This window comes from Epinephelus lanceolatus, chromosome 6, assembly GCF_041903045.1.
Source record: "Epinephelus lanceolatus isolate andai-2023 chromosome 6, ASM4190304v1, whole genome shotgun sequence".
Classification (NCBI taxonomy): domain Eukaryota; kingdom Metazoa; phylum Chordata; class Actinopteri; order Perciformes; family Serranidae; genus Epinephelus; species Epinephelus lanceolatus.
In genome coordinates, this window is record NC_135739.1 from 16,896,695 (window position 1) to 16,919,840 (window position 23,146).

The following is a 23,146-nucleotide window of genomic DNA, read 5'->3' on the forward strand; positions in this document are numbered from 1 at the left end:
GACTAAGTCATGGTATGGTATGCTGTACATAATCACGGAAACTGTCAGTGTGTCATTCTGTCAGTCACAGTCATTCTACCAGTGCCCCACTTTTAAGTCACTACAACATATAAACACTTTAACTATCTGCCTTTCAATGTGCTATCTCAACTACTAATGTACAGTTTTAGCCCACTAACTATCCCACTATTGGCAATGGTACTGCTGTACTCTCAATAAAGCAATCATACTATCAAATTCACAAAAACTCTGTCTGAATACATTGCTCTTCTTAATGGGTTCAGTTGACTATTTTACCTGCAGTTTCCTATGACCTGTATCCCAAACACACACCATGTGAAACTGTACGTGGGCAACTGTGCACTCAATGGGTATGGACTAGTTATTACTATTATTATTAACTGAGCACCTATGAGACTTTATGTATTGGTGCATTCGACTCCACCAAGTACCGTTACAGACTGTCCAGGAGCTCACTGATACCCTGATCCAGGTCTGGGAGGAGGTGCCCCAGGATGCCATCCATCGACTCATCAGGAGCATGCCCAGAAGTTGCCAGGAATGTATACAGGCACGCAGGGGCTGCACAAACTACTGAGTCACATTATGAGTTGCTGTGATAAAATTCACACAAGTTGGATCAGCCTGTGATTTCAAGTTTTTACTTTGATTTCGGTGTGATTTTGAATCCAGCCCTCAGTCGGTTGATGATTTTGGTTTCCATTGACTGTTGTTACATCATTTTGTTCTCATCAAATTACACAGTTTACTTCAGTAAAGATTTTCAACTTGAATAATCTGATCTTAATTTTTTTGAGGAGTGTATTTGTAGTTTATTTTACACATGGGTGGATTACTTAACAGGCCTACTGGGCACAGGCCAAGGGGCCCAAAGTATCATGGCTCCCCCAGCCTTCACCTGCCTTCACTTTCATCACTCAAATTAACACATACTGACCAGGAACAGATTCAAAATGACCACAAAGAGACACAAAATGACCAAAAAAGACCCAAAATTACAGGACACAAAAAACCAACACCAAGGAGACTCTAAACAACCACAAAAAAGAGGCAAAACCACCACAAAGTCTGTGTGTCTTGCCCCATATGAGAGTTGGTGGGGCCTATTATCCGCCCATGATTATACAATAAAATAAAATTACAGTGGGTCACCTCTAATAAATGCGTTCATTTATATCAGTGAAAGACTTTGGGTGTTCAATGAGAAATCAGATGTATAAAAGCGGGTTTTTGGCTGCCTAAAATAATGTGTCCATTCCTTGATTACCCTTTAAGTTATTCATATTTCTTTAGGGTTAGGGTTAGGGGTCCTCAGATCAAAAGAATCAGTTCTTTTTTTTCATTAAAATCTATCCAAGTTGTGAGCATTGTTTATAGCAATATAGGCCTGCTGATTTCAGTAGGCCTATATTGCTATAGGCCTGCTGATTTCAGTAATTTAAGCAAATAATAGCATTAATTGAAGTTTACGGTACATACAAATCACTTAATGTTGTACCACTTAACTTTGGCAAGTGGTCACAGGGAAAAAGAAACACCGGAGATGAAGATCCATAATATTTGTAGTTTATTATACACATGGATAGATTACTGAACAGCAAGACACTGACACTTCGGCTCCCCCCTTGACCTTCACCTGCAAAGTATCATTCAAATTAACACATACTGATCAGGGACAGACTCAAAAGAACCACAGAAAGACACAAGGAGATACAAAGGAACCGCAAAGAGACACAAAATGACCAAAAAGGCCTAAAATGATCTGAGACACAAAACAACCACAAATAAGAGCAAAACCACCATAAAGCCTGTGTGTATTATCCGCATGATTGTACAGTAAAATAAAATTAAAGTGGGTCACCTCAAATGCTATCATTTATATCAGTGAAAGACCTTGGGTGTTTAGTGAGAAATCTGTAAAAAGAAATATCTACCCACTGTAAATTAAATTAAAAGCCTATTCCCAGGTTAATGCCCAGTCCCTTTTACTAGCCCGCTGTGGCTACACGTTTTGACAAATAAATGCCTGTCTCAATTTGACGCCTGGTCTGGTTACCAAGCAGTTCATTTCTTTTAAAGAAGTTCTTCCAATGTATAAAACCAGGTTGTTGGCTACCTCAAATGATGTGTCCACTCCTTGATTACCCTGTAAATTAGTCATATTCAGTCCATACAGGTCCTCAGATCAAAAGAAAAGAAAACAAAAGAAAGGTTTATTCATAAAAATTTATCCAAGTTGTGAATATTGAGACTACAAAGAGACACAAAACCACCACAAAGTCTGTGTGTCTTGCTCTTATGTAGGAGAGATGGTGGGGCCTTTTGCGAATCTGTGCTCAGGGGCCTAAAATCTGCTCAGTACAGTGGGTCACCTCTCACAAATGCTATCACTGATATCAGTGAAAGACTTTGGGTGTTTAGTGTGAAATCTCTAGAAAGAAATATCTGTCCATTTGTATTATTTGCGCCTTTGTGTTCTTTCTTTATTTACATGGCTTTTCACTTAAACAGGGTAACTGATATCAAAACTTCATTGTAACCATTATTATATAGACCTACTGTACATTGGCCAGATTAGCTGAATTATTATCGTATATCACATTGTTGTAGCTGAATATTGTCACGTGTGGTCAACATATACATTAACACTGCCTCTCCTATCTCTGCAGAGCTGTAAGCAGTCATTGGCTGAGGAGAGAGACTTATGTCTTTATCTGCTTTGACCATGTCCTGTCCCCTCCCTCATTCACATATTCAGCAGGAGCCTATAGTAACTATATGACTTATGACCATGGACATGTGTCAGGCTGAGAGATGACACTCATATTCAGAGGTGGTGAGGCTCCAATAATCACTGAACCACTGAAATAAAAATAAACAGGGGATGTAAGTATCGGTGTTAAACCTGTAATTTCGCAGAGACTAAGATTTGTAGTCTTTAAAGTAGGGAATGACCATTTGCATAATTTAAACCTGAGTTGTAGTTTTACCTTCTTTTGAAGTTAGTTTTTAAAACACTGCACACAAGAGCACACTTCAAAAACTGAAACGAAAGTAGGAGGGAGATTTTTATGAACAAAAGGGACATTTTAAAATGCCAGCTGTCATATGAGACAAAAATAAGCTAATAAGTTGGAAGTATTCGTTACAACTGTGAGTGAGCAGCAGCACAGTCGCTGTTGCTGAATCGTTGCGGCAATAAACAGTTGAGCTGTACAGAGCAGACCTACAACATCCGGGCAATACTCAGCTTGCGCAGAAACGGAATGGCGGAGGTAAGTGAGCGAAAACGAGGAATGTAACGACTCAAATGATACAAAAACCGGCCCGAATTTAACACTTGTGTCACTCCGTATTGCACACAAGAGTGTGGACGGTTTCTCCGGCCGGTGAACGCCGGCTGAAAGAGGGCTACGGGGGCTTTTTAACCGGGAAGCGGAGGGAGAAATGGAGAACCTCTCCAGCGTATCGCCTCTCTCCGCGTTCTTAGCTTTAAAGAGCCATTCCCTCCGCCTTGATAGTAAATCCGTAGAAAACAATAGGGAGCCCGGCGGGGTCTAACACGGTGGTGCTGATCAGGTGCGCCCCGGCGACGGAGTGGACTGAGTGAAAAAGTTGGGAGAGATGTCACGACTTCGCGGCGGTAAACTCCGACAGTCTCTTTCGGAAATATTCACAACTAGTTATTTCCTTCTCGTGCTGCTCACTAAGCCGAGGAGAGGAAGAGACGTTCAGCACCAGTCACAGGAAAGCGCCCGTGGTCACACACACAGCACCCGATGGGCTGGGAGAGGCACACTGGACTTTTGCAACTTATTTACTCAGGACTTGTGTCTGTAGGGGTTTAATGTAATTCAGTGACCAGGGTAGGGCTGCTTACATCCTCTCACACCCTGCTCTGGAGCAAGATTTTCACTTCTGTATGAAACTCTTCTGTGGCCTCAACTTGCATGTCTTCATCAAAGACACATGTCCCACTTTGACTTGCTCTTTTAGCTCAAAGCCTGTACTGGAAACATGCTGACACAGGAAAATGTGATGTAAAAACTGTCAGCTGTTTTGATTTTAGGAGGTATATTCCATTACTGCAATCCCCAAAACCCAAATCTGTAGAGTTGTCTGATTATTCTGCATGCGATTAAGTTACAAGTGAATTGCAGACTCTTTAAATGCTGCTTATAAGTCTCATAAGTTACAAAAAGGTGGTTTAAATGTCAAGAGTCAGCTGATCTGTAATGGGATGAGCCAGGATCAGCCACTATGTGATCCCTCATGTTGTGCACGAATGTCATGGGCGCACAGAGGAATGTGCTGCCATGTTACAGTGCATCCACATGATGTTGAATGTCCTTTTGTGTCTGCAGGTGGGCGACAAGCCCCTGAAGATAATAAGCGTGGAGGTCGTGGCCTAGTGGAGAGTGGACCAGGTACAGTGATGAAGGCCCTCAGCAGGAGAAGCAGAAACCCTAACTGGCCTTAGAGAAGTCGGAGGAGAACTTTCGCCCCATGAAGATGGCAGCGCAGTCCCACACTGTACGGTCAAGTTCAGCAATGTCCGCACATGTTAAAGTTAGTTGCTGTGTGAAAGCCACCATCTGTTTTACAGGATAATTTTCTGCATCACCTACACACCTACTGTCACAATATTCTTATTCTGACTACTGAAAATGGTGACTGAAAACACTGAAAAATGTAATTAATGAATTTAATATTGACTGTTGTGTTTTTGAAGTTGCTTTTAAATTGAAGTAAATTAGGTTTACAAGATATATAGATATAGATATAAAAGAAATAAGTCAGCCAGAGGTTTTCATGCAACTTTTTCTGTACTGAAGTTGCACCGGTGCCATTTACAGTACATATTTCATAACCACCTGACAGTGCATCTATGCCATAACAGTTAAAAAGCTCTGTGTCAGAGCCCACAGTAAGACCTGACCCCTAAAAAAACACAACAACAACAAACAAAAGAGCTCCACACTTCACATAACATCATATTTTTTTGTGTGTAATGTGAAAACAGCAGCAGCAGTTAAAGCTGGAGTAGGCAAGAATCTGGAAAAGGCAGACTTTGAAAATACACCCTCTTGCACCTCACCTCTCTGTCCTGATCCCCTTCCAAGCAGAAGGGAGACAGACCCTCTGTCAGCGGGTGAAGCGTCTTGATTTCGGCCAGCACAAGCCAACAGCATCGGTCAGCAGCAGCGCTGAGTCTAACCTGTGTAAAGGCAGCAACAGAAAAATGCTGATCTGGCGGCAAGTTGGGGCGGTCTGGTCCCCCTGAGTTGGAGTTTGCACTGGCTGGCCATTGAATCAGGCTTTTACCGACAGGACATGCACCTGCGTCTGCATTTATAGAACAACTAATGGGAACTCCCTCTTTTTAAAATGACCTGTGATTGTCCAGAGTCTTTTGTCACTATTTTCTAGTTCCTGAAAACACAGCCAAGAGGAGGCGTAAAAGTTTAGTTTTCTCCAAGTCCGCTTGAATTACAACATGCTCAAAGTTTGTTATGGGATTTTTTGCCCAGTGACACTAAAATGAAACTGCCTACCTCAGCTTTACCATTTAAGATTATAGATTTGTTTCTTACACCTTCCTATGGCCTTTGTCACAAAATGCAAAGTTAACCATCTTTTCCAATTTGGCAAACGTGGCTAAACAGAGTATTAATTAGTCATCTTCCTAAATTGCATGCATCAGAACAAACCTCCTCTGGAAACCATGCTTAGGAAATTATATTAAACACACAGCTCTTGATTTTCACATCTGCCTTAACAACCCAAATCTGACTGATAGGAAAAGAGCTGTTCTGGGTTTTACTCTGCAAAGATTTTGAGATAGCATTTTGGAAATGTTTTACCTGTTTGATTATGACTCTGCAAACTGAATGGCAGCTATGGAGATTTTTTGGCAAAAGAGGAAAGATGCCCAGAGTGTCGATGAGATCATTGAACTGATGAGGCTTTAATCTCGGGAAATGAGATTCATGGGAATACACGTCCAAATTATTTCCTGTTACTTTAGAAATATAATAACAGAAAAAGTGGAAAACTAGATACGTTGTAGGCATAAACCAAATACACTGATATGTACAAAAAATTGTATCACTACAGAAATACATAAGTCCTTTACATGAGTTCTTTACATCCTCCAGTGTGGATACACTACACAGAGTCGGCAGAGATGCAAAACCTTTTGGCCCACCAAATTCATCCATTGAAGGCTTTACCATCTAAATCAGGCTAACACGACATGATCTGCCATCAGCTCCGGTAGAAAGACTTCAAAAGACTGAACAATTAAGAGCAGATATAGAATCCATCTCAACTTAACACAGTAGTGACTTTAAAAAGTTACTTGCGATAACAAATGAAAAATTTGTTGTATATAACTTCCATGTGGCTGTTTTCAGAAGACGGATTACAGGCAAATTTAAGTTGCATATTTTTTTTAAAAAAAATTTAATTTAATGAATAATTTTTGGGCTTTTTTGCCTTCATTATAGTGCAGCTGGAGATTGACAGAAAAGTGGAAACAGAGAGGGGGAATGACATGTAGCAAAGGGCTGCAGGTTGGAATCCAACCCAGGTTGCTGCAAAGTACTCAGCCTGTATAGAGCGCCCACTGTGCCAGATCAGCTAAAGGTCGCCCACATATGAAGTTTATGTTACTTTTATTCTAATATAGATTAACATAAGTGATGTTATTTTGGCTTAATGATTAATAATACCACTCAATAATACACTAAAGCAGTCAGGCTGGGAACCCTAAGGTTTATTTTCTCCTTGTTGCACTTAGTGTTGCTTGAAATATGACCAGTGTGTTTTGACTACAGCTGAAGTCATAATTTAAAAACAAGTCTGTTTCACAGGACTCCCGGGATTGTGTGCTCCTGCTCTTGCAACAATTTTTTTTTCTCAGAAATATGTAATTAACCAAATCATCTCCCTCTACCTGCTGCTGTCTCTCTCTATAACTTTCTGTAGGCCAGTGAGCTTCCTTTGGAGGAGCTGCTGGCTCTGTACGGCTACACAGTGTCAGATCCAGAGAAGGAGACCTGTCACGTGGCTGCCAGCCTGCCAGGCATGACACTGGACAAGGTGAGATGCAATGCCAAGAATGCAGAGAATTAGAGAACAGTTAAATTCTAAAATATTATATACTAATATATTTATCAGTGTAATCTGTGTTCTTTGCTGTCCTATTGCTATAATGTGCAGCCCTATTATTCTTAATTTGTTTTGTCCAGGATCAGATAACTGAGGATCTCTTTCCTGGGGAGGAGGAAGAAGAATCATCAGCAGATGATCTCACCCCCTCAGTCACCTCAAACACCTCAGATCTGCTCCGCCGCCTCCAAGGTAAAGCACATAGACGTTTATTTACACACGACCATATCATATGACTTTTTAGATTATCTCAACAAAGAAAAGGTAGAAAATGGAGGTTCAGCTTCATAAATTAACCTCCCATATGCACACTCACAGCCTTTTTCTGATGAAACTGTGGAGCTGCTCTGAAAGAAAGGATCGTCCCTACAGCCTTTGTTTTTGGTGGAATATTTTCTCATACTTTAATTTTAATTCAGTGCTTTGCTGAGACTGCACCATGTTACTTACAGCCAGGCGGTGCACTTCAATAACATGACATGTCAGAGTTTATAATATCAGGAAATTACATGAAAGCTTCGATTTATTTATTTCTGTATAACGTAATATGGGTATGGCAGCATGCACTGCATGATGTGTCTCTTTCTGTATGACTGAACGATGTCAAAGACACTCAAACATTTATGAATTGAGGGAGTTTAAATGTATTTACTTGCCCCTGGTAGTGATCGTATTGATGCTGAGTCCACAAAATATAATGAAAACCAAATATATGACAGGTATGCCGCTTTTTTCTCCGCTAGATTAACTGAGCACACAGTTTCTCTAAAGGTAAAATGGAGGAGGGGGGCTTTGTTCCTTTCTGGTCACTGCTTTAACCTGAATTATATTCTTTATTGATTTATTGCACTTTTCATTTTTATTTTATTATGTGTGTTTCACTTGAGATTGGGATTTGCTCATTGAATAATGGTTAATATTGAACAAAAGAATGAAACAAATCTGAACCTTGAAATGCTGTTTAAAAAAGTTATATTGATGGATTTGACTTTAAGGTAGTTCAGTATTAAATTAAAACACAAAGGCCTGATAAATGAGCTGAACATTTTAAAATGGATCATAACATCCACATGGATTTGCCTGACACTCCTGTCTGATGTTTTGTCTCTCAGGCGGAGACAAAGACACATTAGTCAGCTCATCCGATGAGGACTCTGACGATGCCTCTATTCCCTCCAATGAAGAGCACAAGGTAAGCCACTGAGGGCAATAACACACATCTCCTGACCACTTTAGACAGCACGTTACAAAGCAAATGACAAAAGATTATGTTTTATGAGTTACTTCCTCTCCATTGGTGTGTCTGTTTTACATTGACAGCCCCAATAGCTGTACACATCCTTTCTTTTCGCTATACTGCTACATAAACACATTTCTTCCTTTATCATTGAGTATAATTCATGTACTGTATGAATATCCAATATTAAATTCCCAAGACCACTCAGCTGGACAAACTGAACCCAGGACCATTAGCCAGTAGCCAGTAACATGTTGGCTTTGATTGTATTGTCAAGTTGGCAGATCTTCCCGAAGAACCCTACCACACAGCAGCATGTCAGCCTTTATGAGCATATATGACCCATTTCAGCGCTATGACAGACTTTGTGTTTGATTTCATTCTCAGGAGATCATGGTTGGCTCTAAGTACCAGGCAAAAATCCCTCCACTCAGTTCATGTACCTACCAGGAGAGAGGTAAGCAACAGAAAAGACCTTGTGTTGCTGGAGTCAGGGCATGTGTCCACATGTTGTTTTTCTTTGGTAGAGAAGCAGTGGTGGGGTGCTGGAAAATGCATCATCCTAGGGCCTCATAAAAAAGCACTCTCAGTGCTTTTATTTAACGATGCACTATGTGAGGATGGGTGGGCGATATGGCCCTAAAATAATACCACGAAATGTCAGGGTATTTTTGTGATGACGATATTCCTGAGGATATGACAAATTAGTCAGTTTTTTTTATTATGTATTTAAGAAAATAGAATTGCAACAAATAAGTGATATAGTTTTACAGTTTGCCTTCAAATACTGTATTTAGCAAAAACTAAACAATAATGATCTCTAATTTCTTTTGTTTGTAAACAACAACAGTAACTCAGAGTGAGATTCAGATTCTGTATACAATATTAATAGTTCAACAAAATTAAATCGACCACAAATTACACATTTAAACAGCTCCCCAATACAAAAAATCTATATATATAAATCAACAGGTGATTTTCTTCTTTTTTAAATGACTGAGTTGTTTTTTTCCCACCTGGACCTTTATGCTCTGCCATTTTCCTCTAATCATCACGCTGTAACCTGTGACAGGCTATTATGCTACCAGAACTATCACACATTCACATATATGTAGTTTTTTGTTGAGTCTTGAGCATCACGTAGGTTTACATTACCAAAGGTTTATGACAAAATCACGTGACAACACCAACTCCTGTATTTGCATCGTGAGAGAGGAGAGGGAGAGACGCTGTGCTGCTGCCAGAGGAGCTGCTGAATGAGTTCCCTCTGAGTGCTGACTCACTAAAAGAGTCGAGAAGTCCGGGGCTGTTCATAAAACATTCAGGGCGCCACAGTTTATTCCACACTACTGAATCTGCTCCTCTTTTTGGAGCCACCGCGGAGTCGGTAATGATTTTGCTTTCAGCCATGCTTGTTGTTGCCGTGGGCAACAGTATGACATCAGTATGTCAACAATCCAAAATATCAGTATCACAGTATGAATTTTTTATATCATATTAAAAATGATACCAGTATTATCATGAGCGAGATGATTTGGCACACCCCTATATGTGAGGATTTTGTTTCTATGACAACAATATTTTGACATTAGATATTAGCTAGGTAGCTAACAGAGGGTTGACTACACAGTTAACTTAGAACACCAGCGATAAAGCACACTCATCAGTGACATTTGGTGTCCAGCGAAACTGCTCCCATAAATTAAATTTTCTGTCTCTGTGTGATCATTTCTGACTCACAGCTTTGGTCAGACAGTCGCTAAAGGAGTGGCAGGGACAACACCAGCGCCTTTTGAAAAGTTCAGAGATTTTCAATTAGAGGTGCTCAGAACGACCTCACAAGAAAGCTGGAGCATGCTGAAAAAAGCGCTAGACGCAGCAATTTTTCCCTAGTCGGCCGCATATGCTCTCTCCTTGTTGGAAACTATTAAAAAAAGACGCTGGGGCTCAAAAGAAAGTGCTTTGTGGACACATGCCATTAGAGACAAGTTAAACTGCCATTTTATAAAGATTAAGTCTAACACGTTGTATGACATAATGATTAAAGCAACTCTGTGTAGAATTTGACAAAAAAAATTTCCAACCTCTCATCTTGTTGCTCTGCTGCTTCCACTGCATTTCCCCTCATTCTGTACCTCTTTCCTTGATCCTCTAGCCTGCATCAGTGAGGACCAGCTGCTGTGGAGGCCAGGTGTTCTGCCTGTGCAGGAAGTAGAAGAGTTCTTGCTGAATGCACAGAGAACCTACGGTCAGGAGGGGGCGGCATACACACAAACACACGGGGACACTGTCCGAGACAACCAACAGGTAGAGGAACTTTAAATTACATCCCAGAAGACACTGTTAATTATGTTAAGTGTGTATGTAAGTGTATGTCTGTGCTCTCAACTGTAGGTACATGTCTTTACTGCCCACCTACACTACTGAAGGACCATTAACAAATGCACTAAGCATTCTGACCCATTTCACTTATCCTCCTTTTCTCTTGACCCTCAGGCACTGTATGAACTAGTGAAATGCAACTTTAATGCAGAAGAGGCACTGAGACGATTGCGCTTCAATGTGAAAGTGTTCAGTGGTAAGAACTGTCATCATACCTGCTATTAAACTTATTTATCTTCCACTTAAAATCATGACAAACATAATAGCTGATAAAATATCTCTCAAAGTGTAAAATAGTTTAATGTTATCTGATTAAATTTGCCAGTGTTTATAGTGTCAGTATATTTCTTAACATTACTTAGTTACATTTCACAGCTGTAGCACAAATGAAATCCCTGCTCGCTTCCCTGAACAAGGATAAACTGTAACTCAGTGATTCCCATAGCGGGGAGGTGTGCCTCCTCTGGGATCACTGGCACTGAGGAGAGACCATAGTGTACTGTGTTTCCAAATATTAGCATCAGCCAAAATATTTGAGATGCAGTTGGGAGACTTGACATCCAGAACACAAGCACTTGTATTTCTTCAGAGAAAAAACTTAGCCTGAGGCCACAGGGGGTCTTAAAGGGATACTTTGCCGATTTTCAAACAGCTTTGTATCGTAACTGTGGATGTTACGCGTAAATGAACTGTGGTAAACTTGCCTCCATCTTACTGACACCCAGATCTCCCTGCTCCTTTCCCAGCTCAAATCTGCTGGATGATGCAAAATGTGTCATCAAGCAGATTTTCGCTGGCTCTAGGGCTGTTGCTCAAACTACAGACTGTCCTTTTGCATTTTTTGCATGCCTGCCACCACAGACACAAAGAGTATAAACGTGGATTGAGAGAGAGAGACCCGCCCCTTTCTCTCAAACTCACATCAAACTGTAAAACTAGGCATTCATTCATTCATTCATTCATAATCTGTAACCGCTTATCCTGTTAGAGGTCGCGGGGGGGGGGGGGGGGGGGGGGGGGGCTGGAGCCTATCCCAGCTGACATTGGTGAGAGGCGGGGTACACTCCGGACAGGTCACCAGACTGTCACAGGGCTGACACAAAGAGACAGACAACCATTCACACTCACATTCACACCCATGGGCACTTTAGTCACCAGTTAATGTAACCTGCATGTTTTTGGATTGTGGGAGGAATACCCCGAGAAAACCCACACTAATGCTCTTGCTGAGAGGTGACAATGCTAACCACTGCATCACCGTGCCGCCTTAAAACCAGGCAGTGCTAATCAATGATATATATATATATATATATATATATCAATCAATATCAATTATAAACCAAGATTCTGGTACTGTACTGCCTATTACTCATCTAAAATGTCTTTAGAAACATATTTTAGTGCACAGTTTGGCTGTAGTAGTAGAATTTGTGAACAAGAAGTGGGTGCCATACTGTTTCCTGTTTTGTAAAAATGCAGTCTGAAAATACTGAGATCAAATTGTAAACTAAGCAGTGTTGATGAAATATGAAACAAGATTATGTTACTGTGTTGTCTATTTCTAGTCTAAAATGTTTTCAAAAACAAATTTTAACTTACTGTTTAACTGTAATTTGAGATTGTTTGTTACCGTTTGGCAGCCATATTGTTTCCTGTGGAAAAACCCACCAGTGGGAGCATTTATTGGTCCGCTGCAGCACAGTGCATTCTTGTAGTAGGTTTTCTGTCTCTTGAGCAAAAGCAAATGCCACAGCCATCTCTTTCTTTGGTCATGTAGCACTAATTTTAAAAGTATTTGCTTCTTTCTACTGCATAGACAACCCAGATCTATGAAAAGACCATCTTTCCAGCAGTTAAATACTTCCTTAGCACCCTTAGTTGTATTATTTGCACTGTCTGTTGAAGCTTAATGGATCTTTAGAAAAATAGCAAAACTCACAAAATGATTTTCCGAGATTCATGTGACTATGGCTTAGCTGTTGTTCCCGAACCATGGACAGGGCTGTTTGACGTGTGTAGGTTTGGCGCTGTCCGTAGTACTGAAATGGAGCAGAAAAGATCGATAGACAGAAAGACAGACAGAACATGTCACTTAGTTCGTTTGATCACACAGAGAATGGTACATAAATTAAAAATATTGAGTGCTCTGCCCCCTCGCAGTTTTTAACAGCCCCCTCAGTCACCTCATCTCGGCACCAAGTCTTATGGGGTATAAAGCAACGTGCGACAAAAGCCGAGTCCGTCCTTATTCCAGCTGTTGATGTGGTTTAAAACTGAAAGCTATCCCTCAGTCAAAAAGCAGCATTGCATATACTATGGAATAAGGTGTATTATGGGTTGTATTATGGGTTTTTTATGCAAAAATAATAAGGAGCAACTTGTCAGCAAAAATCAGAAACAGATGAATGGATAAACGAATAAAGTAACTGACAGGAGCAAAGACCTGTTTTTTGATACCTGTGTTAGATTTGTTGATGCAGATGTTGTGAAGGAGGATTACTGTGGGTTTAAATCTCACACCTTTGAAAGAATCTGATCTGAAACTGCAGTCAGGGGACGCACTGTATTATATAAAGAGTGACACCAGCTGAGTCCGGAGTTGAGCTATGTAATGACAAAGTGTAGGATGAGATTATATTCTTCTTGGAAAATTAAAGCAATGAACTTACTCAAAAGTGCTATTTCAGAAACTCCTTCCACACACCTTCCACAGCTTGTACATAAAATCATATTCTTCACAAAGAAACAATACATTTGGGGGCAATGAGTAAAAGTGGAAACCATAGACTCATTTGGGAGCCAATCATTGAGGTCAGTAAACAGCAGGACCCATATCTGAGCCCTACAAAAGCATTTCCGCCAGAGGATACTACAGTATATGAAAGTATCTGACACCCTGTCAAAGCAACAGCAGCTGCCGACTCCAGCAGTGCAGAGGAGGAACAGTTCACCAATGTGACCTCATGATCTCTTATTTTGGAAGGATTTAGCAGTGACGGTTGCAGAATGCAACCACTGAAACTTCTCCCAGTTAAAATTCCTTAATGATTTGTCATTCAGGAGGGTTTTACAGGGAGCGGAATTATATGTCTCCAACATAGACTGTATAATATAATGAACGTCGCACCATGACGTCACCCATTGGTTTGTGGCCTGCCATCTTGAAGCCTTGAGTTGCCATCTTGTTTTTTTGGAGCATGTATTACTCATGTAAAGTTGGGCATTATGGGGATTTACTCTGTTTTGGAGCCAGCCTCAAGTGGTCGTACGGTGAACTACAGTTTTTGGCACTTCAGCACTGGCTTCATTTTTCAGCCTCAGAGGCTGCCATTTTGTCTTCTACTCTCTATAACAAGTGTACCTGGTGATTTAACCCCATGGGCCCGAACGACGCATAGTGCGTCCAAATTCACACCTGTTCTTCTCTATGGATTTTCTCCGCCACGCATATCACGTTAAACAACGGAACTGTAGCTTTCCGACAAGACCAAGCACTTGTCAGTAGTCCAATGTTTTCACAGCGAAAAAAAATTATAAAGTTACACTAACATTATGTATAACAAAGCTTTCATACAGCTTTGCACACACATTACTCTTGGATGGATTACTTGCAAATGCAGGGTCGCACAGAAATACCACACATATCACATGAAAGTGCAGGAGCAGAGCTTTCCAGTGATAGCACACACATCATTGTGCTGTCATCCCATCACGCTGTAAATCCAGATCAGTTGTCTACAGAATAAAAACCTGACGAATTTCTTTACAATCCATTATACAGATCTTATCAGTCACTTCATATAGTGAGGAATATCGTATCTTACCACGTCTTAGGCTTGTGTGTGTTTCTCCCTGTCTATCCACATTTGTAGTCCAGCTTTCAAGATGCAAATATCTCCATACTGTCCAGTTGACACAGAAGAACAGGTGTGAATTTGGACGCACTATGCGTCGTTCGGGCCCATGGGGTTAAATCACCAGGTACACTTGTTATAGAGAGTAGGAGACAAAATGGCAGCCTCTGAGGCTGAAAAATGAAGCCAGTGCTGAAGTTCCAAAAACTGTAGTTCACCGTACGACCACTTGAGGCTGGCTCCAAAACAGAGCAAATCCCCAACTGCAGCCTAATTATGCATGCATGACAGGGCCGTAGTCACCATATACATTGAGGGGGACATGCCCCCCCCCCCATACCCAAAATGTCCCCCCAATATATAACTAAAACTGAAAAACAAATATTATCTTGGAGGACATCATTGCACTTGGTTGACTATTTTTCTATGATCTTAGATGTGAATATTGCATGTTTCTTTCAGATAAAACACATTTTTGACTTGTGAATGAGTCAATGGAATTTCTTGCAATAATGAAAAAATGCTGGCAATCATGTCTGCCTGGCACAAACCACATGTTTTGGACAACTGTAAAGTGACAGAATGTCCCAGCATCATGGTTCTTATATTGCCAGATTCCAGAGAGTCTCCCCTCTTCATATATGGCAGAATATGTCAACTTCCAACTTGCTATGCTGAGATAGATGTAAAAATGTAAGAATTTAGTCACACAGATTTGTTTTTTTCATTGATATAAAAATTAATATAAAATACAGGCACATAGAAGGACATGGAATGATGGCAAATCTGGATAGCCCAGATTGTCTTGAAAAAAAAGAAGATATAGCATGTGTATGTAGCCTTTATAATGACTGTGATATGAGCTTAAAAGTAAAGGCTTTACTTTACCCCAAGAAGGCCTAGGGGCCAATAGGGTTAAACTGGTAAAAACACTGAATAAATCAGTTTCACATTACATGTCAGTGTTTCTCTGATGCTGTTTAGCTCGTCAGAGAGCAGCCGCTAGCCCAGCACCAGCTAATGCGTGCTCACCTTTTTTCTTCAGTGACTTAACATCCAGACATTCAGGTTTTTACCAGGAGCAAAATTATCCACAGAGGTCTCTTCCTCTCCAAAACAAACAGACCTGGACGATATTAAACCACTAAAGACACTGAATAAAGCAGTTATGTTGAACATCAGTGTTTTTCCGATGCTGCTTGTCGTGGAGGGGCTGCTAACTACCTTGGCCAGTGTTTGGTTTGTCCATTCTGGGCCACTGTAGAAAGATGACAATGTAACATGGTAATCTCCTCGAACAAGGACCTGCTCCCTATGTAGATATAAACAGTAGGGCTGTCAACGAATATTCTAAATTTGAATTTAAATTCGAATTTGAAAAAAAAATGGACCCTCGAATGTGAAAAATGATATTCGATTGTGGAGAAAAAAAACCCCACCACCGCAGCTGTCCTCTTTGCGAGTGGGCGTTGGCATCAGACACGCATTTCTCCAGCCTGGTCGACAAGCGGTTCTACTCCCAGCTGTTGTCTCCGTCACCCGACTTGACACATTCACTCGCGGCTCGCGCAGAAAATAGACCAGACGCCGAAACGATCACTGTACGGTCCGGTGCTTCGAGGCTATTCGCAGCGCTTCCGCGGGCGGTGTGGCCACAGGTCAGAGAGGGGGGGCGAGCGAGAGGTCCGCGGTCGTTTATAACGTAATGTTATAGATAATTGTTTTATGTGTTTTAATGTGTAGGTATGTAAATGTTTTCAAAGACGTTAATGTTGAAATAAAAATACCTACAAGTAGTTATATTTCCTTGTATTAATACATATACAAGTATGTTTCCTTGTATTAGTTTGCCCTCTTGTGGACATAATGCAAAAAAAAAAAATTTGAATGGTTCGAACCTATGAGTTATTTTTAGAAGGAATATTCAAACGTCATTTTTGAGCAATGTTGACAGCCCTAATAAACAGCTCATTCTAAGTTAACAAAACATAACAATTTTTATTTTCAAGTGATTACACATTAAAGAAAATTGTATTATTGTATTATATTCCATTCCTGCCAACAAACCCCCCTAAGTCCAACACACTGGATCTTTAAGTCTATGATTTTTGCTGTAGTATGGATAGGGGTGAAAGAAACTGCTCCCTGCTGCCACATTACATCCAGTTTTTCCTGCAGCTGGCTCAATCAGTCAAAACCAGGCACTGAATGGCAACTGAAAGCCCTACTTTGTCATAATCTACAGTATAAAGGTGTTATTGCATTGCATTCATTTAAAAAAAAATGTAAAATGAAAGCTTACTATGAAAAACCTGTGCTGTGCTATCTATGAAATAAAATCCTCCCGGTGCTTCCCCTCTCTTTAGAAGAGCTTTGTGCCTGGAGTGAGGAGGAGTGCAGGAGCTTCGAGCACGGCTATCGGGTTTACGGGAAAAACTTCCACCTCATTCAGGCTAATAAGGTGAGTGCTCAGCTGAATCTCTCCTGAGGTTTGATGTTCTAATCTGAATGATGATCTACCTGCTGTACCCTTTTGAATATTTGATGGGATGTTTTTTTGTTGCTCAAAACAAAAGTGTTTTTCACCCCCTCAGGTACGAACGCGCTCCGTCGGGGAGTGTGTGGAGTATTACTACATGTGGAAGAAGTCTGACCGCCATGAGTACTTTACCCAGCAGGCCACCAGGCTCAGCCGCAAGAAGTACAGTCTGCAGTCAGGGAGCATGTGAGTATTACTGAAACACTAATGGCAAGACTTATAGTCTAGTCAAGATAACTGTGTAGGATAAATAAATATACAGTGCTAAAAAAATTAAGGGAACACTTAAATCTCACATCAGATCTTGATGAATGAATTAGTCAAGTTGAAAATCTTTACCAATGTACACTGTATAATGTGTTGAGAACAAAATGATGTAACAACAGTCAGTGGAAACATAAATCATCAACCCACTGAGGGCTGGATTCAAAATCACATTGAATCACGGCAAGTGACTCAGTAGTGTGTACGACCCTCACATGCCTGTATGCGCTCCCAGCAGCATCTGCTCCTGATGAGTCGGCGGATAGTGTCCTGGGGCATTTCTTCCCAGACCTGGATCAGGGCATGAGTGAGCTCCTGGACAGTCTGTGGGGGTACTTGACCGTGTCGGGTGTCCCATAGGTGCTCAATTGTACTTAGGTCAGGGGAATGAGAGGGCCAATCAATGGCGTCAGTGCCTTCATCATCCAGGAAATGCCTACACACTCTGGCCACATGAGGCCGGCCATTGTCTTGCACCAGGAGAAACCCAGGGCCCACTGCACCAGAGTAAGGTCTGACAATCACTCTTCAAGGTTCCATCCCAGTACCTATAACAGCAGTCAGGGTACCGTTGGCTATGACATGAAGGTCTGTGCCATGCTCCAAGGATATGCCACCCCAGACCCACTACCAAACCTGTCATGCCAGATGATGTTACAGGCAGCATAACGTTCACCACGGCATCTCCAGACTCTTCACAAATGGTGGACCTGCTAACTCTAGTGTCCTCTGGTGAATGCCATTCGTGCTGCACGGTGCTGGGCTGTGAGCACAGGTCCCACTAGAGGACGTCAGGCCCTCATGCCACCCTCATGGAGTCTGTTTCTGACAGTTTGGTCAGAAACATGCACACCAGTAGCCTGCTGGAGCTCATATTGTAGGGCTCTGGCTGTGCTCCTCCTGCTCCTCCTCGCATATAGGAGCAGATACCGGCCTCGCTGCTGGGTTGATGCCCTTGTGTAACAGGCGATCTCCTGATTACTGCGACCATTAAGTGTTCCCTTAATTTTTTTGAGCAGTCTAGTATACACTGAACAAAAATTTAAACACTTTTCTTTTTGCACCCATGTTTTTTACAGGTTTACATTAAAGAGCTAAGACTTTTTTTACGCACTCAATAGATATTCCTTTAAAACTTTGGTCGCAAATTTGTTAAAATTCATGGTGGATGGTCACAATAAAAGGCCACACTAAAAAACAGACATGATTTGTGAACAGGCTTGTGAGTTCACTCTAATATCTGCAATTCAGTATGCTAAAATCCTAAAATATAAGATCATGGAAAGGAATTGGATGAACTTAAAGGCTGCCAGCCATCTTAAACATATTAAAGATGAGTTTATATTTTCAGTTTTATGTCTCAGAATATGCTTGTATTCTATTTGCCCCTGTAGTGAGGATTTTCTGCGTGTTCTCATCTGAACTTCCCATTAAATCCATCTTATTCCAAGAACCTCTCTCAGTAACACCAGAGCATTTTTTAAAGCTGTTTATTTATTAATCCCCATTAGTTGTTGCAGTAATCCACTGTGCATCTTATTGTTGGAATATACCCATTGCATTACTTTACACTAAACCATTACTGCATTAGCCAACTTGTTTTTGTGACCTATCCTGTTGAAGTAATGCCTCTTAACTGGAACCGATACACCACCTCCGCTGGTGACCTCACCCAAATTACAAAATAACGTGAAACGACTGTTTACCAAAAGTACCCCTTATGAATATTAATTACTCTAAGTTTTTTGGAAAATATGCTAACAGTGGTTGTGTTGTGTGATGCAGGGAGGATGGAGACCAGGAGGGGGAGGTTGCAGAGCTGGGAAGGGAAGAGAGAAGCAATAATTCCTCAGGCTTGTTGTCTAACAGCTCCATGGGCACTGGACAGCTGCAGTCCCCATTACCTCCCCAGTCGAGCCTGGACCTGGACAAACAAGGTAAACAAGCACCTGGTGTGGTGGCTCACATTCTGGAAAGTGTTGCCACAGAAAAGTAAACTTGCTCTTTTATAGAAGACCAACCGAACTAATGGTGAAGCAATTGTCACAGCCATAATACCCTGAAATATTACTCCCATTATCTCATGTTTACAGCAAGCTTGGAAAATAAGCATATGTACAGTAAGAGCTCAGACAGTTTCCACTCGTCACAGATTCATTTGAAGTGGGAGCCTGGCACAGAGCACTAAGCTCTACAGTGTGGTGTATACACGGTTTGCCTTCAGTTTGGTTTATAATAATGCTGAGGTTAGAAAGACCATAAACATATATCATATACATACCATGTCAGACACATGTTCCAAATCCTATTATTTTCTGCTATCCATCATGTGTTACATGCAGCTCTATGGATTTCATTTATGTCTGTTGAATGTCTTGTTTTGATTACACGGTTTGCCGTTTATTTTGACATCACATATTCATTATCTTATGTTATGCATCATTTTCATGTCTCATCTCCTTTTGTTTTCCCCGCTGTTTTCTTGCTCCTTGTGTGTCTTGTGTTGTTGTGTTTGTGGGCGCACGTGTGCATGTCTGTGTCTGTATGTTCGTCTGCATGCACACCCGTTGACATGGCGCTCCAGAGGAGGAGGGCCGTCCCCGCCGCAGACGAACTCCCCGCTTTCTCTTAAAGCCATGAACTCGGTCCAGACAGGCCACAGAAAGCAGGCTGGGCCTGCAGGTAAACAAGCCGAGAGGAGAGAATTACACAGAGAGAATATGCATAAAGTGGTGATTGGGAACAGATCTCATTAACTTTTCTGTGGTAGATGATCAAACTGTAATTAGAGCCTAAAGGTAAAGGGCTGTTGTATGGAGGGGTGCAGGAATGAGTCAGCGTTTTAGCATTCCCGGTTCTCTCATCTTGTCAGGGGTTTTTTTGAATTGGGTTTTGGTCAGATGTCTGTGGTTAACAAAAGCTTGAGAGACTTATGATTCATGTTTTGTTCTACAACACAAAATACGTCAGTAAATGCCCCACTTGTGAACTTTGAAATTGAAATGATTTGAAATATACAAAAATAGTCCTAAAATAACTGGCTTGATAAAGATAAATTACAAGAACAACCATCAATTCACTTAAGTGGAATCCTAAAGCACAAAAGCCCTTCATAAAGAGGGGGAGGGGTGGTGCAATGCGTCTGCTTATATGCTATCAATCATAAACAATTTGCCACAGACCTTATTTTCTACAAAAATCCAAAATAAAATGGAAAAATCCCATAGACTTTTTGACAAGGGAACCAGTGTGAAGCTAACATCCATACCGACCAACAAAAAACATCATCCCTGTGGCACTCTATACGGCCCCAAAGCCTCCTCAGTCTATTCAGTGGATGCCACTAATCATCTAACAGATGATGTCAGACGTATTGAGTTATTTCAGAATGAATTCAGACTTTGCCCTCTTCACTTTTGTATGTATTCAAAATTCAGTCAAGTAAAAAAATCACTTGCACTTACTTAGCAAGTTTACAGTTTGTTCTAAAGACTGCGGTGCATTTTGACAGCTTACACACAAACACAATACAACGTGTAAAGACTTTAAAATGCAGGTCAACAAAACAAAATAAAATGATCATGCATATGGCTCTCATGCTGAATGATTAAACAGGTGAATTATTCAAATAAATGGGGCAAGAGGGCAACTCATAAGGCCCTATGCAAATTAAAAATGATATGGGTTAATTTAAGAGCCACTTTAATGTCTGTCAATTACTTACAGAGCTAAAGAGAAACTCACTGACGCCATAATCTGCAGTTTAAATCAGTCATAGTGCAACAGTCCTATTGAATTTTAATCTCAGTACCATAAAGTGGAATAAATATCTTTTGAAGTTGCTGTATGAATGAATTTAAAACATACAGTATGTGAGCATTGATGGAATAAGTAAAGCAAGTTCAGACATTTTGTTTATCTGTCATCCTTTGAACTGCATCTGTCCAGATGGTGAGCTGGTGATGGGGCTGTCAGACCTGTGCGGTGACGGATGTCCTCAGCAGCTGTTTGGCTGTCCCTTCTCTCTCCCACCCATGGATGACCTGCGGGATGCTGGCTCAGGCAGTTGTTGTCCCTCAGCTCTAGTCCAGCTCCAGTCCCAGCCCTCCCCTCAGAGCTCCCAGTGGGCCGGCGGCAGCCCTCCGTCCTGCCACGACGACCATCGCCTCCAAGGCTCCTGTTTTTACCAGCTCCACGTGTGTGGTGGACCTTTTGTCTCCGAGGGCCCTGACTGTGATGCGGCAGGCGGCGGGACTGGCTCCCCCCACGGGCTGCAGGTGGAATTCAGCCTGCCGTCTGCCTCGCCTCCCTCATCCTCTGTCCTCCCATCACACTTCCAAACTTTCGGCAGCCTGCTGCACCCCTCTCCCGTCCAGCATCCCCGCTCTCTCACACAGTGAAGGGACAAGGGGAAATCAAAACTGAGTGGTACTCTTCACGGTTTGGCCTGTGTCGAGGTCTTTGATCGGTGTTGGTATTTACACCGGGCTCGATGAAACCAGGAAATAAAGTGCATTTACTTAACTTTGTGAAAAAATGGACCTACTGCCTGTGTTGGTCGGTTACTCGTCTGTCTGAACCCCTTTTTATATCGAGACACTTGATCCTGACATTGCCATTGTGGAATGATGAGTGTTAATCACGACTTTCAGGTGTTGATTATGTGTTTATTAACATTTTATTACCACAACCTGCACCAGGACTGTGATTGGCTATGATTAATACATACTTGTGAAAGCACAGTGCAGGTGACGGAAGCTGCAACGACCCTGCAAACAAACCAGAAGCAAGTGTCTAGCAGTCCTTTTCTTTTTAAAAAACAGATCAATGATTGACAATGTTAACCACTGTTTCTTTGTTTTCTTATTTATCAGGATGGAAAAGTTTAACTGCAGCGAGAGCCAGCAGTAACATGATTTTTAGGTATGTTCTGCATATTGTTCAGAACTTTTGCTGCTGCAGCCGTTTCAGATCTGTTTCTGGTGAGTGCCAGGGTGACATGGTCACTCGAAGTCTGATCACAGAGTAAAATCTGTCCCTTCAATCTTAGATTATTTTATGTAAACATTAATTCTCAATTAAGTCTGTAAATGGCGCCCCCTTTTTGGCTCCTCGTGTCGGTTTTGTTTGCACTTCCAGCCTCCTCCTGACTGAAAACATTTGGTGGAAGAGTCAATCTCACTCAAGAATTTTGTTTAAATATGAAATTAAATGACATTTTCTGAGGTTGAGATTTGGACATGTTTGGAGAAAAAGGAGCTCAATTCTTTTTTGCAGGTTTTATTTTTTGTTTTGCTTTTGTGGAAATTTTCATCCTTGTTCTTTTTTTGAAGATTTACATAGAGATTTATAAAGGTGCAGTGCTTTGTCATCATTTCTGAACACCATTTCTATCATGTTGAATATTTATTACCATCAAGAGCCTGTTTGACCTGCAGAATAGGTAAAAAAAAATAAAATTTGTATATGTAAAATGTACACGCGGACGTTGGTAAGTCACTGAATGCATCACACTTTCTCAGGTTCTGCAACTTTGACGAGACTATTAATCAGTGAGAGTCAGTCACTGTCACTGAACAGGTGTGATACAAACAGATCAGACAGGACTGTAAAAAAAGTAAAGACACATCTTGCTGCTGTAACAGTAAAACACTTGTAATGACGGATGTTGGGGTC

General features: G+C 41.2%; 1 protein-coding gene across 1 annotated transcript; it reads left to right on the forward strand.

Moving 5' to 3' along the window:
* Nucleotides 1-4,385: 4,385 nt before the first annotated feature.
* On the forward strand, nucleotides 4,386-22,003 carry mier2 (mesoderm induction early response 1, family member 2). Its single transcript, XM_033620966.2, has 11 exons — nucleotides 4,386-4,554; nucleotides 7,012-7,125; nucleotides 7,275-7,386; nucleotides 8,307-8,386; nucleotides 8,819-8,888; nucleotides 10,587-10,738; nucleotides 10,928-11,009; nucleotides 17,034-17,128; nucleotides 17,262-17,392; nucleotides 19,256-19,407; nucleotides 21,419-22,003. The coding sequence occupies exons 1-11, from the start codon at nucleotides 4,528-4,530 to the stop codon at nucleotides 21,868-21,870; spliced, it is 1,467 nt and encodes a 488-aa protein (XP_033476857.2). The 5' UTR covers nucleotides 4,386-4,527; the 3' UTR covers nucleotides 21,871-22,003.
* The last annotated feature ends 1,143 nt before the right edge of the window (nucleotides 22,004-23,146 follow it).